At 48.5% G+C, this 14,667-nt stretch overlaps 1 protein-coding gene across 1 annotated transcript in view; it reads right to left on the bottom strand.

Moving 5' to 3' along the window:
• Positions 1-14,667, bottom strand: part of Csmd2 (CUB and Sushi multiple domains 2) — a 568,711-nt gene that overhangs the window by 154,942 nt on the left and 399,102 nt on the right. The window contains 2 exon segments of the mRNA XM_037203342.1: positions 8,470-8,639; positions 14,312-14,500. Of these exon segments, the coding sequence (XP_037059237.1) occupies positions 8,470-8,639; positions 14,312-14,500 (359 nt within the window).

The raw sequence follows: 14,667 nt of genomic DNA, 5'->3' as shown, positions 1-14,667 counted from the left end.
CTCAGATTTGTTTGTGAGCTTTCTCTTCTATGGCTTTCATCTGTCCTTGCTCTCTGCCCACGCTGATTTAGTTAATGTGGTGGTGGCATGTGCCTGAAACCCCAGCACTGGGGAGGCAGACAGGACCCAAGGGTCTCCCTGGCTAACCAGCCCAAACTGGTGAATTCCAGAATTGGTGAGAGATGGTGTGATTGAGAAACGCACCTGGCATTGACCCCTGGTCTCCACAGACATGTGAACATGTATAAATATGTACACACACACACACACAAGATCAAACTACAGATGCATATGGGAATCAGCTCTTCCACTTAATACAGTGCATATCATTTTCAAGTCTTTAAATAGTTTCCACAACAGCATTTAAATAGCTACAGGGATATCCAGCACAAAATGAACACAATCTACAACATGATTATTTACTTATCAGCATTCAGAATACATGCTGAGGCAGGTACACTCGGCAAATACCACAAATAAGAAAGCCAGTGTTTTCCTCCAATATTTTTGCCCTAAATGCATTTGGAATTCATTTTACATATGATGCAACAGTCTACCTTTCCCCCTGGTCCATTAGTCATGCAAAAAAAAAGGCCCTTTGGGGAGGGGGCGTTGTTTTTGTGTTTTAGACACGGTCTTACAATGTATCTCTGACTAGCCTAGAACTTGTTATGTAGACCAGGCTGGCCTTAAACTTGCAGAAATTCACCTGCTTCTGCCTCCTGAATGTTGGTATTAAAGGTGTGTACCACCATTCCAGGCTTCAAAAGCCTGTTATGTTTGTAAATATCCCACCCACCACCAATCTTAAATCCACCTCTATTGCCTGTATAGTTCCAGTATGATGCTGTGAGTTGGGATTTGTGAATATTCTCTCCTGCGGCATTTATCTGCCCACACTGTTTTAGGTATTGGAGCGTTACAATACTGTTAAGTGTGCAGCAGAAGTTTTCAATTGTTTCCTTCACAAAAGAATTCTCTCATATTTACTATCCTAGATAAACTTAAGAGTTTCCAAATTAAAAAAGGAAGCAACCCCCTTTTAAAGAAAAGTCCCCATGGTATTCCGACTGAGTTCCATGAAATGGACTGATTTGAGAAAGCAAAGCACTGAACTGATAGACCATCAAATCTTTTGATGCACAGCTCCATTTCACCAAGCTGCCATTGTATTGTAGAAAGACTCTCTACTTATTCCTGGGCGTTTTTATATTTTCCTCTGCTATCAGGAAGTAAATCTTTAAAAAAAATATTTCCAACAGGTTACCATTTGATGGGCCAGTTCATCAGCATGTAGAGGAGATGGGAACATCTTCCCAAGAAGTCCAAGACCGTTTATGGACATCTGGCTCACCTCCCTCTAAGGGCAGAACTTTCCACACAGGATGACATGTGGGAACAGCATTTCTGTGGACACCCCTGCATGTATGCTAGCAAACGTGGGCTTCAGTTCCTCCAGAACGAAGAAGCTGCCTGCGGGAAGTCCATGACTTCCATCATGTCAGATCTCACTAGGCTGTTCTCCAAAGCCGGATGCTGCCCAACCTCACACCAGTCTTGTGCCTGGCTTTATACCCATGCCAGCGCTCCGTGTTCTCAGGCCAAGTCAGGCCTCTTTTCCAGTCTGATGGACGTGGAACAGAATCGTATTTCCATTAGCTTTCCCAGACCACCACTGGGTCTGAGCGGCGGTGACTGAATGCTGACCAACAATTCCACCACCCTCCTGTCAACTTCCGGTTCTTTTTCTCTGTGGGTATTTCTCCACATTTGTTATAGTCCTGTCTTCTTTTAAAATCAAATTTTATAATTTTCTTGTAAAGATTATCCATGTGCTGGGGGGGGCATATTTCTAGATGTTTTCCAGTTTTTGCCTCAATAACAAATGAGATTTTTATTTTCCTGATTACATGTTTTAATTGGTTACAGAAACACCAGCTGCTTTGTTGAATTGTCTTATTGGTTCTGATAGCTTATTAGTTGAATCATTTGTGTCTTCTAAATGAACAAGACAATTTTCTACCCTCCTTTCTAATTTTTATGGCTTCCTTTGTTATGTCTGGGTCTAACTGTAACGGCTTGGCTCGGCAGCATAATGTCGAGAGAGCGGTTGGCAATGGTGTGGCCAACTGGTCTTGTCCCTTCGCTGCCTGGAAGCCTGCTGGAAAATTTCCCATTAAACCTAATGTTTATTGTGGTGTTTAGAGGCCCTTCCTGCTGTCCTGCTGAGAAGGTTCCACTCTCAGGTTTTTTTTTTTTTTTTTTTTAAGAATCTTTTAAGAATCCTGACTGGGGATTGGCTCTCATCACAGGATGTTTGGGATGTATTAACAGGACCCTTTCTTTCTTCCTCCCTCCCTCCCTCCCTCTCCTTCCTTCCCTTCTTCCCTCCCTCCCTTCCTTTCTTTTTTTTCTAACCTATACCTAGGATATTAGACCGAACCACAAGAAATTCTCAGTGTTTGAAGAGTCTAGACCCAGACAATGGCAATCTCATGCAGGGAGTTGAAACAATAACATCATGAGTTTTTCTATTGGGCAGACACAGCCTCAGAGTCTTGGATCCTGCCTGCTTTGCTATCTTTATATTGACATGTTGCTGGATTCAATCCTGTATTGTCTAGGGGCTTTTAGACCAATGATCATAAGTAAGACTGGCCTACTAGGTCCATGCTCCTGTTTTTATTTTTTTAATATTTAGGTTTTCACTACAAATTATATTGACAAGTTATATCTGTGTGGAATATGGAGCGATGCTATGATGTATAAATATTGAACAATTAAATGAAGCTAATTAACATATTCATCACTTCAACTACCTCTCTCTCTCTTTCTGACAGAGACTCTCATTGAACCTGGAGTTCACTGATTTGGCTAAACGGGCTGGCTAGCAAGTGCCAGGGTCTCCCTGTGTCTGACTTCCAGTATGGGACTGCAGATACACACCTATAAGAGACGAGTCTGGCTTTCATGTGGGTTCTGGGGATCAGAACTCAGGTCCTCATGCTTGTGCGGCAGGCACTTTGTGAATGAGCAACCTCTCCAGCCCCACTTATCACCTTTATTGTGTGATTTTTAAATGCGCAATATGTTATAAGTACTCTACCCATCCCTTTATGCAATAGATCCTGAAGACAAAGTCCTGGTCCTCTCCCCAGGTAGGGCTCTGCCCCATCTGAACATCACCTGCCTCCTCACTGCCCCTCCCCCCAGCCTTTCTTTAACACCCGGGCCATTTATAAACGTGAACTGGGAGGTGGATCTTTATTTTTCTTTATTTCCAGAGCAGCTTGATTACTGCAGGGTTTAGCTGTAAACCAGGCTGGGCCTGGAGCTTGGGGAGGTGACAATTTGAAGAAATGGTGTCTTGTTTATTTGGGTTTTCACTTTCTAATATTAGTGCTTTTAAAAATATTTTAATTATGGGGTTACATGTGTAGTATGTGCATGTGAGTACAGTGACAGCAGAGGCCAGAAGGGGGCGTTAGATCTCTTGAAGATGAAGCTACAAGCAGTTTTGAGCTGTAAGACGTGTGCTGGGAGCTGAACTTGGGTCCTCCGGAAGATCAGCACAAACTCAACCTCTGAGCCATCTCTCCAGTCTCAAATATTATCATTTTCTAATCTTATATATATAATTTTCTAATCATATATATAACATTTTATCTTAGGTATATGTATATATAGTATTTTATATGCCTGTTTCCATTTCTTTTGAACGTTCAGATTTCTTGGCTTACAGATGTTCCTATTTTCCTATCACCATCCTCTAGATCACAGCCACATTTATATCCCTCTTCTCCGAGTGTTCTACACCTGCCCCTGCCTCTTTTGATCAGTCTTGCCAGGGTTATTAGTCTCTTTTGAAAGTTTCTTCCTACTAACTTCCTTATTTGGTTGATAGATTGATTGAGACAGGATCTCATTGTGTAGCTCAGGTTGGCCTGGAACTCACTGGGTAGCTGAGGCTGTTCTTGAACTCATGACATTCTTCCTGCTCGGTTCCCGGGTACTGGAATCACAAACTTGAATCGTCAAGTCCAGTTTCTGCTCTTCCTTCGAAACCATCTTTCCAGTCTGAGGGTACAGATGCCTGCCATCCCAGCTTGGGGCAGGAGGATGGAGAGTTCAGTTGTTCCACCTGGAGACTCTCCAACACAAGCAAGCAGACAAACAGGTGTCTTTCTCCTCCTCTCTTTGGGTTTATTCTGTCACGGTATAAAGTCACCAAGCCCTTATTTATTTTTCATGTGGGTGATATGTCAGAGACTCACAGAGGTGTATTAGAATTTTTCCTGGAAACCCCACAATGACCAACTTTATTAAAGTATATTTTATATTTCTAGTAGCCATGTTATTTGGCACATCAAGTTTTATTGTGGAATGATTGAACATTTCATTAATACAAAAGAATCCTCTTCTTCATTTCCTTTTGAGACGTGGAGATGTTCTCAGGAGCGTCCCGTAATGAGCTGATTTCATTTTTCTGTGTTACCACCTCCCTCCATTGTCTCCATTCGGTGTTTTAATTGGATGATCATGTTTTTCATCTCCATCCAATCTTTCCTCATCGGAGATAGCTCTGTTTTCATTATTGCCTATTTTGTTCCATAAATACAATATTCTCTCAAGCCCTGTGAAGAATACCAATTAGGAGCTTTAAAAGTATGTTTCTGTTCTTTGTGGCACACAGAGGGGCAATTAGCTCTGATCTCTCAGACAGGTCCCCTTCTCATCTGAATATTCACACATAGCTGGTTAATTTCCTTGTTGGCACATCATTGTAGAGGGAGAATGGAAATGGAGAGTATAAACACCCCCCTACATTCTAAGGGAGAGCAAAGGGGCCGGGCCCCAAAGTGCCCCATCATGCAGAAGCGTTTCCGGTGGAGGGGTGTTGGGGATGGTGGCAGCTCATTCTCTAACCGAGTCTGACAACTCTTAATGATCTTTCCCTGGAGTATCAACAAGAGCCAGGATGTTATGTCAGGAGAGAATCAGGGCTCTGTTGTCTCTCAAGTCTAGCGCTCATGCTTAACAAACAGTGAGGAGGATTGAGATCTTGTCCCAATAATGGCCTTGTCTTCTGCTGTGCATGGATGCTCCTTTTCAAAAAAATTTATGTCTATGCAGATGTGGGTGGGTATATATGGGTGTGGGTGCATGGGGTATACATTACATGGTGTGTAGACCAGAGGTCAATCTTGGGTGTTGTTCCTCAGGAGCCATGTGCCTTGCCCTCTGCTATAAGTCTCTCTGGGTCATGTAGCTCAATGGCTAGGCTAAGATGGCTGACCAGAGAGCCCCGGGGATCCCCTGGCTTCCACTTCGCCAGGGCTGGTTTTGTGAGCCCGTGCCCCCATGCCTGGCTTTTTGCATGGTGTTGGGGGTCTTCATGCTTGTGTGGGAACACTTTACCCACTGAGCCACCTCCCCAGCCCTCCCTTGGAATCTATGACACTTAATTCACAGTCCAGGAATCATCACGGGATGCTCTCTGCTTTGTTACAATGAAGTAAGGAAGCTCTCCTCAGTTGCAGCACCGTGTTCCTGGGCTTACAGTCTCCAGGCCTCGAGAACTGAGAACTGGATGAGCCTGTGTTTTTATATCTGTTCAGAAATTCCTTTACGTTGTACACGAAAGGCACCCTTGCCTGATTTCCATCTTTCTCCACTTGCCTCTAGCTGTCCTGACGGGAACCTGTGCACACTGTATTGTGTGCACGTGCGTCCTCTGATAACTTGATCTGTGAGTTGTCTTTCTGTATGACCGTGTTTTAAGGCACCTCCTGTCTTGCTCATGTCAGGGTGGCAGGAAGATCGACTTCAGGGACCATAACAAAAAGAGTGAGTTGGCAACAGGAAACCCAGACATGCGGCCTCATCCAAACTTCAGGGGACTTTTAGTTTTTAGGGTAATGAGCAGGTCAGGAGTCATACACACAGGAGAACAGACAGGCCTCAGGTTTGGCGGATCAGTCAACTGCATGAAACACACTAATACTATCTTGTGTGCGTGTGTGTGTGTGTGTGTGTGCGTGTGCGTGTGCGCGTGTGCGTGTGCATGTGCGTGTGCGTGTGTGTGTGTGTGTGTGAGTAAGAGAGAGAGACAGAGTGAGTGCACAGGCTCCAGGGATGGGTCCATGGACCAAGTGGACATAAACACTTTAATGGCTCTTCTTTATCCTTCCTGGAGTGACGGCCTTCAGTTGTTCTGAACGCTCCTCATGTTCGTGTCTCTCCAGCTGCTGAGACGAGTCGTGTTAGGAGAAGCTGGCCCAGTTCCTCGGCTTAGGACGAAATGACTGAATCTGGGGATGTTGCTGTGGAATCCACTTTATCACTGCAGTTCTTCAGCCCATCTCCAAGTTCAGCTGTTTATTACCCACACACGGATGCCCGTCACATGATCAGTGACAGCCACTTAAGCACACACAAAGAAACCCAAGACAGATGTCTCTCGGCTCATAACAACTCCCTTTGTCATCCGAGTCCTGCCACTTCTTTCCCTAATGAGCTCACTTCCCTCGGCCTGTTGACACTCAATGTCACAGCACACGGATGCTGCTGCATGCGCAGGGCATATGCAGCATATGTGCACAAAGCATGCGGACACATGGTGCAGATGCAAGTGAGCAGACCAGACACATAGATTCACATACATGTGGAAACATATGTAAGAAAGTGTGTGCACACACACATCATATGCTCACACATTGACACCACATACTCCAACAATATAAACACATATACATGTATATACACACACATATATATACACTACATATCCAAACATGTACACACATAACATACACATACATACACATGCATTCATGCATACAACATTTATACACAACATGTACTTACACATACACCATACACATAACATATATACATATACTATACACAAAACAGTACTCAGGCACACAATATTTATATACACATATGCACAGACACTACATAAAACATGTACAAATGTGTACTTATGCATGTACCACACAATATATACATACATGTATTCATTCGTGGACATGTATGCTCATAACACATTACAAATGCAACATGTATACCACAACATATATGTACGTATACGCACACACACCACACACATATCATATATACACACACACACACACACACACACACACACACACACACACACACACACACACACAGAGTCATACTTAGGGTTTCTAATGCTGTAATAGGATGCTGTGACCAAAAGCAACTTGGGGAGATTGATTTCATCTCACACCTCCACATCAACCCACCACTGAGGGAAGTCAGGATGGGAACAAGGCAGGAACCTGGAAGCAGGAACTCAACAGACCCCATGGAGGAAGGTTATTTACTGGCGTGTTTTCCGCCCCGCTCAGCTCGCTTTTGTTTACGCTGTAGGACGACCTGCCCCAGAGAGGCGTTGTCCACAGTGGGCGGCGAGTCAACACGCCATTAACACAATGCCCGCAGGCTCTCCTACAGGCCAGTGTGTGGACATACTTCCTCGGTTGTGGCTCCCTCTTCTCATTTAATTCCAGCTTGTGTCAAGTTGACGACAAAACCAAACCAAACAATTAATTGTTCAGATTTAAGGTCATGGTCCATGGTTAGGGTTTCTATTGCTGTGAAGAGACACCATGACTATGGCAACTCGTATAAAGGAAAACATTTAATTGGCTGGCTTATAGTTTCAGAGGTTCAGTCCATTATCATGGTGGGACTTGGTGACGTGCAGGCAGACATGGTGCAGCAGAAGGAGCTGCCTTGATTCCACAGGCAACTGGGAGTGAACTGAGACACTGGGCATGGCTTGAACATATATGAGACCTCAAAGTCCACCCCCACAGTGACACACCTCCTCTAACAAGGCCATAAGTATTTCAACAAAGCCACACCTCCTATTAGTGCCACCCCCTGTGAGCTTACAGGGGCCACTTACATTCAAACTACCACATTCCACTCCCTGGCCCCCATAAGATTGTAACAATATAACACAAAATGCATTTAGCCCAGCTTCAAAAGTCTCCATGTGCATGTACTTGTGTGTCTGTGCATGTGGGGATGATGTTAGGTATCAATCTCTGTAGTTTTTACACTTATTTTTAGAGACAGGGTCTCTCACAGAACCTAGAATTTACTGACTGGCTAGACTAGCTGGCCAGAATTACAGCTGTGACCGCCATGCTGGCTTTACACATGGGTGTGGGGGATCCAAACTCCTTACGCTCACACAGCAGGCGATTTACCAGCTGAGCTCTCTCCCAGTATTTTACCATGCGGTTAACTCACATCTGTAAGAGCAGACAGTTCCTAAGCCAACACTAAGGCCACACACTTTTCCCAGGTGAGGCTGTCCATCGGAACTCAGGTGGAAGTGGGAGGTCTGGGCCACCCACACGGGGACAGATGGGGAGGTAGCCACACTTTGCACACCGTTCCCCACACACTGCATGAAATCAACTGTGTTACCTTGAGGAGGTCTCCTTCTGCGAGTTCAAATGCCTTGGCTTTAAGTTGAATCCCTTTCCCTGGCTGGGTCTGGATGGAGTAGATACATTCGTGATTGTTATTGTAGTTCACAGGAAAGTTGGGGGACAGCAAAGTGCCCTGAGTGCCCGTGACTGAGTTCCCACACTCCGCTGGAACGACAATTGTAATATCCACAGATTAACCCACTCACACAAAAGGCCACTGCATCTCTGCATAACCTCGCAGGGGTGACAAGGCTGCCTGCCTGCCTGCCTGCCTGCCTGTCTGTCTCCAGGACAGTCTACCAAACTTTTAACAGCACCAGCTCCCCCGCAGCTCTGCCTGCCTCCTTCATCTCTCTTGCTCTGCTTGTCTCTGCCCTAGAAACAGAAGTCACACCATGGGACATCCTTCTCTTTCACTCTGTTAGTTTATAAAGCACTGCCCCCCCCCACCTGTCTGCACAGTATCATAACAACAGAAGGATGCTAGAGAGAGAGGCAGCCAGACCTAGGATGAGGAGACCTTTTAGGACTCATAGTTAGGTGCTAGGGAGGGATGGATTACAATCGCTAACCCTTACACACAAAACACCGCAGCCACTTTGCCAGGGCCATGCCAGCCAAGAGTCACAAACACCAGACCCAACGGGCAAGCACAGGCCTTCTTCCCTAGTGTAGACACAGGAACCTGAACGTGGCTGCTTACACCTAGTATCCATCCAGAAAGAGGATGGGCTGGAAATGCCACCTCCTGGGGCCCGTGTTAGGTAGGGTTCTGGGGCTCTGAGAAAGTTTTAGCATAAGCTTATCAAAACCCAGCTTCATCTGGCAGCCATTAAAACCACTCTAGCTCTGGAAACCTGTTTCCTGCCCTGCAGAAACAGTCTTTCCTACTGTTCTCATGCCTGTATTTAGAGCAGGCATCACAGTCTACTTGACTTGTTAGTATTTCCATCTCCTCCGCTGTCTTATGATTCTTTGGGGGATTGTCATAGCACCATCCCTTCTACACATGGGCAGTGCCTGACTAGCTCAGACTTGGTGGCAAGGCCCGGCTAGCGAGCCTGCAGTGTGGGCTCTCTAGGGTCACTGGTTGTGAGGCTCCCATCTGTGACCCCTGTGTCGAGGCACCTGCCACCTTGCTCCCTGCTTGCCTTGCCATTTGCGTTCATCTCCTACCCCAACTATGAGCCACACGAGGGCCAGGGCTTGAAGAAGCTGTGCATTTCCAAGGCCCATAGCCATACGATAAATGTTGGTCAAATAAACGGATGAATGGAGGAATGCGGCTATACACGGATCTCAGTAGAGGCACGGAGCTAAAAATAGCCAGGTTCCAGAAGGGTGGAAACAGGAGTCCAGATGGCAGGCTCATTACATGTCTGGACAGACGGGAGGTTTGGAGCACGTCTCTGTGTGGTGGCTGGTGGCACGTCTCCTTTCCCCTGCTGCTGCTCTGTGCCCTTACTCTTGGCCGGAAGGTCCTTCAAGTCCACTAAGAGGCCATTAGTTGGTTCTAGTCACCCTAAGCTGGGAGTGGGGTAGACGACACCCACAGGGCACATGGAGACCTTCAGGGCTGAGTCTTGGTCCCCAGAGCTTCTCTTAGTTCTTTGAAGGAGGTGGCTGTGTCCCGCTACCAAGTCTCTGCTTTTCAATGGGCTCTGTTCCCCATCCCTGTTCTGTTCTCTGCTTTAGTTTCCCAAGACTTTGCATAAGACCTTGTTTGTTTATCTTGAAGGAGACAGGGTGCCTTGGGTGCCTGAAACTCACTGGGCGAGCAAAGTGACAAAATATCAGATGAATGTTCCAAAGCAGGGTATAAAACTGGAGGGGCAAGGTGGGTGGACACCCTGGGGGCAGCGCTGCTGACAATTTCAGCAAGCATCTTTCTAGCCTGCGTATTTTCTGGGTACCCTTTGATGAGGGTGTGGCTTGGGGGCGCTGCCGAGGCTGTGCACAGTTTAACACGGTGACTCGGTCTATCTGCGGCAGTGCCCTACCATCTCTGGACTTCCCACCCTCTCCCTCCACCTAGGCAGAGGCATGAGGTGAGCGGGATGGAAAGACTTTCGAGGCCGACAAGTTGTATCAGCTCTCTGAACCTTGGGCTCCTTATCTGGATTGTAAGCATGTCCTCCGAGACTAGAGAATAAGTGTGTAACATCTGATGTGTGAAACAGGTGAACACGGAGGGAGTGGTCAAGCCTGTGGGCCTTCACTCTGTCATTCTTCCTCTGGATTCCAGCTTGTCTGCCTCCACTGGGCGTGGAGTCCCGCCTGCTCTGGACTGTCGGGAATCTTGCGGTCAGCTCTTTGCTGTTCAGGTTCACAGTGCCCTTACTGTTCCGAAATCCCCTTGCCCAGGTCAGGACAGTTGGTTTCTCCAAACATGGCCTTCAGCAGAACTTTAGACTGCCTTCCCAGCCTCAGCTTCCTGCACACCAGCTTTCTGTCCGGTCTCCAGCCTAGTGAGACCCTCCCATCTCTCCCCTACACCCAGCACATACGTAAGAAAGGTAGCGTAGCGGGACTGCTCGCCTCAGAGGTTGCTAGTCCCTACCCAGTGAGAGAATCCTGACTCCCTACCCAGTGAGAGAATCCTGACTCCCTACCCAGTGAGAGAATCCTGACTCCCTACCCAGTGAGAGAATCCTGACTCCCTACCCAGTGAGAGAGCCCTGACTCCCTCCCTACCCAGTGAGAGATCCCTGACTCCCTACCCAGGGAGAAAGCCCTGACTTCCTACCCAGGGAGAGATCCCTGACTCCCTACCCAGTGAGAGATCCCTGACTCCCTACCCATGGAGAAAGCCCTGACTCCCTACCCAGGGAGAGATCCCTGACTCCCTACCCAGTGAGAGATCCCTGACTCCCTACCCAGGGAGAGATCCCTGACTCCCTGCCAGAGCTTTGCTTGGTTCTAGGCACCAGAGAAGGGACAAGAGAAGGAAGGGGTGTGACATTTGTTTCTGGGAGCATTTCCAAAGAGGCAGGGGAGATGAGCAGATGCCACAGGAAGCCAAACACGGGCGTAAATGGAAACAAACCAGTGTTCCAGAGAAACAAACAGGCACATGCCCAGGGAAGTGCCGCCGCTGATTCAGACATCTGTGACTTCTGTCACCCCTGTCAGAGGAGGTCTCGGTAAGGGCAGGGCAGGGGCTGTATCTTATCCATCAGTCTGGGCCTCCTGAGACAGAGGGTTAGGTCTTCTCCATCGCTCTGGGTCTTCCAAGGACAGGGCCACATCTCTTGCTGTAGACTGGGGTCCCCTCCCAGGGTCAAGGCTGTCTCTTCGACATCAAATGCAGGAGCCCCTGAAGTCCGGGGCTGGATCACCCTGTCATACCACGAATTAGAGCTCAGGGCTGTTTGTATCCTCCGTGGCTGGCACAGAGTGGGCTAAATCATCTCAGTGACACCTCCCGTGAAGGGTAGCAAGTGAGAGCACCCCTCAGGGTGGGCAGGCCCGCCATAACTCTGGCGGGTGCCTCTGCTGCAGGGCCGGTTGTAATTAGAGGTGATTATAATTGCTGCTGCGTTATTAATGCCATGTGAAACAGAAGACAAATGTAATAATGAAAATATTGTGTGGTGTCATGAACAAACAGTAATTGGAATAATGAGTTAAAGGATGAGTTGGTGGAACGAGACTGGCGAGGCGGGCACTTTGGCGGGAGTGAGCATCTGGGGGCCTGGAGAACCCCATTGGAGGGAAACTCTCTCCAAGCCTCTCTCATGGAAGGGGTTTTTCCAGTTGCGAGGGCAGCTGCTGGTGGTCAGGTCTGGCCTGACCTTCCCCAGGGTGAGTTCTGTGGCAGCTTTTTGTCTGACTGCTTCCCCCTCTGAATTTGTAAAAGATTATTGACCAAGTAATGGCAAGTCGTTAATCCACAAAGAAAATGATAAAAATGTTATTGGCAAAATGACAAGTATGTGGTTGCCCCTGGCTTATGGAAAGGACGCCACCTCATCTAGAACGAGTCAGATGTGGTTATCTCCACTTTATAAATGAGGAAGCTGGCAGAAGGGTCTGCTGGTGCTAATAGTTTGGTAATTGGCAGAGCAGAGCAGAGACGTGCCTTTGATCTCTGTGTGCCTGCTCAGCAGGGCAGAGCCCTTCCTGGCAGCCAGGTCAGTCGTCCTCTGCAGAGCCCTGGGCGCCATGGAGCTGCCAGGGCAGGGTGACCTCATATGCTTGCTTTGTGCCTTTCCTTTTCTTTCCTGTTTTTGTGTGTTTGTGCACTTGCGTGGGTATACGTGTGGAAGCCAGTGGACGACGTCAGCTCTACTGTCCACCTTGTTTTGTTTTTGAGACAGGGTCCAATAAACTTGGAGCTTGCCAAGATGACAAGCTGGGTGGCCAGGCAGCCCCGGGGATCCACTCGACTCTGCCTTCTCAGTGCTGGCTTACAAGTGTGTGCCACCATGCTTGGCTCTTTTCTGTGGGGCTGGGGATTGAACTCGGGTCCTCATGCTTACAAGACAAGGACTTTGCTGGCTGAGTTACTGCCCCAGCCTTCCTCTGTCTTCTGTTTTTTTCTCCTTCCCTCTCCTCTCCCCTCCCTCTCTTCTTTTCTCCTCCTCCCTCCCTTCCTCTCTCTCTCTCTCTCTCTCTCTCTCTCTCTCTCTCTCTCTCTCTCTCTCTCTTTCTCTCTTTCTCTCTCTCTTCTTCCCCACGTCAGGATTGAACTAGGGACCTCCTGCATGCCAGGGAAGCTCTCTACCACTGAGCCACATCCTTCGCACCTCAGGGGCTCCTCTTCCAATGGATGTGGTGCTACTTTGATCTGTTCCGTATGTTTGCTGAGAGCTCTGTGGCTGCCTGAGAGCATGGTGAGTACTTCACTAACCCACCCTGTGTCCCACTCACCCCTGCACTGGGAGCATCCAGCAAACAGGGCCTCCAGCCTTATAAACCACCCACAGTAGCAACTGTGCCCCCCTCCTAGCCTGTCACCACACTCCCCACTCCCTCTGAGCCCAGAACCCCGATTAACCTTCTTTTGGACTCTGGCAAGTACATAAGCCAGCCTAGTGCCAACGCCCCGCCTGCTCCCTGTCCTCCTCACATCTCTGGTTGCTCTGCCACCTGCACCCAGATGACTGACTTCCCAAGCAGCCTCCTGGCTGAGGCCTGGCCGCTCTGTCTCCTCATGTCCAGCTCCTCCCTATCTCTACTAAAATGCCCCTCCTGCCCACCTTCACAAAGCAGCAGCCTCGCTCTGGCCCTTTCTCTGCTGACTGACTTTCCTCTGTGCTTCTCAGTCCTGCATACACAGTATGTGCCTATGTGTTTCCAGGGTGTTCCCCCACTGTGAGGGGTGGGGATCCCCTCTCTGTGCTGTTCACTTTTTGCATCTCCCGGAGCTAGAAGCTGGACTAGGATGTATTAGATGCATCATAACTGATCCCAGCTCCTGCCTTTCCTCTCCCTGGCTGGCTGGAGGGTCTTCCTAGGGATTTTCCAAGATCAGACACCCCTGTGCAGCTGGATTGGGACTCCTATTGGTCTATGGCTGTGCCTCTTCCACTAGGCCGCAGCTATCGAGCTTCGTAAGAGGCATCTGAAGGCAGCGCCTGTGCTAATGGCTGGGGTGAGCGTTCTGGAGCCTACTGGAACTGCTTAGCCAAGGCCAGGTCAGGCTGTAGAGCAGATTCCTCTGCATCTCGCAGAGATACTTAGGGTGCACGTCCAACATCCCCCTGTAGGTAAGTGCAACTCTGCTGATCTCAGACCCAGGCCCGTTAGCCTCCCGGTTGGGTGCAACACCCCCCCACAACCCCCCACCTCACACCCCGTTAAGTGAAACAGAATGAAAGCACGTGACCACCTACCAACACACCTTGGCAGAGGCGAGCTCCACAGGCGCCGTCTGCCCCCCAGGCACGTGATGCGGGCCGTGCCCTCCAGACGGTACCCGGGGAAGCAGGAGAAGGTCAGGGTGTCACCCACACCAAACTGTAAGCCCTTCCGGATGCTGTAGGCTGGGACCTCAGGCTCCTCACAGGGCTCCAGGTCATATTCTGCAAAGGAAAGCCGTGGGAGTGTTAGGCACAGAGACAGTTGGGGACAGCCACCGTGCCGGGGAAAGGACCAGAAATGAAGACAGAGACTGTAGCATGCTAGCCCTCAACAAGTGTGGGAGAAGAGTCATCCTGAGGGCTGAGGTCAAGAGAAATGTTGGGAACCC

This window comes from Peromyscus leucopus, chromosome 2 (assembly GCF_004664715.2).
Source record: "Peromyscus leucopus breed LL Stock chromosome 2, UCI_PerLeu_2.1, whole genome shotgun sequence".
NCBI classification, from domain to species: domain Eukaryota; kingdom Metazoa; phylum Chordata; class Mammalia; order Rodentia; family Cricetidae; genus Peromyscus; species Peromyscus leucopus.
The sequence above is the reverse complement of the archived record's forward strand: the minus strand, read 5'-3'. Positions and strand labels throughout refer to the sequence as shown.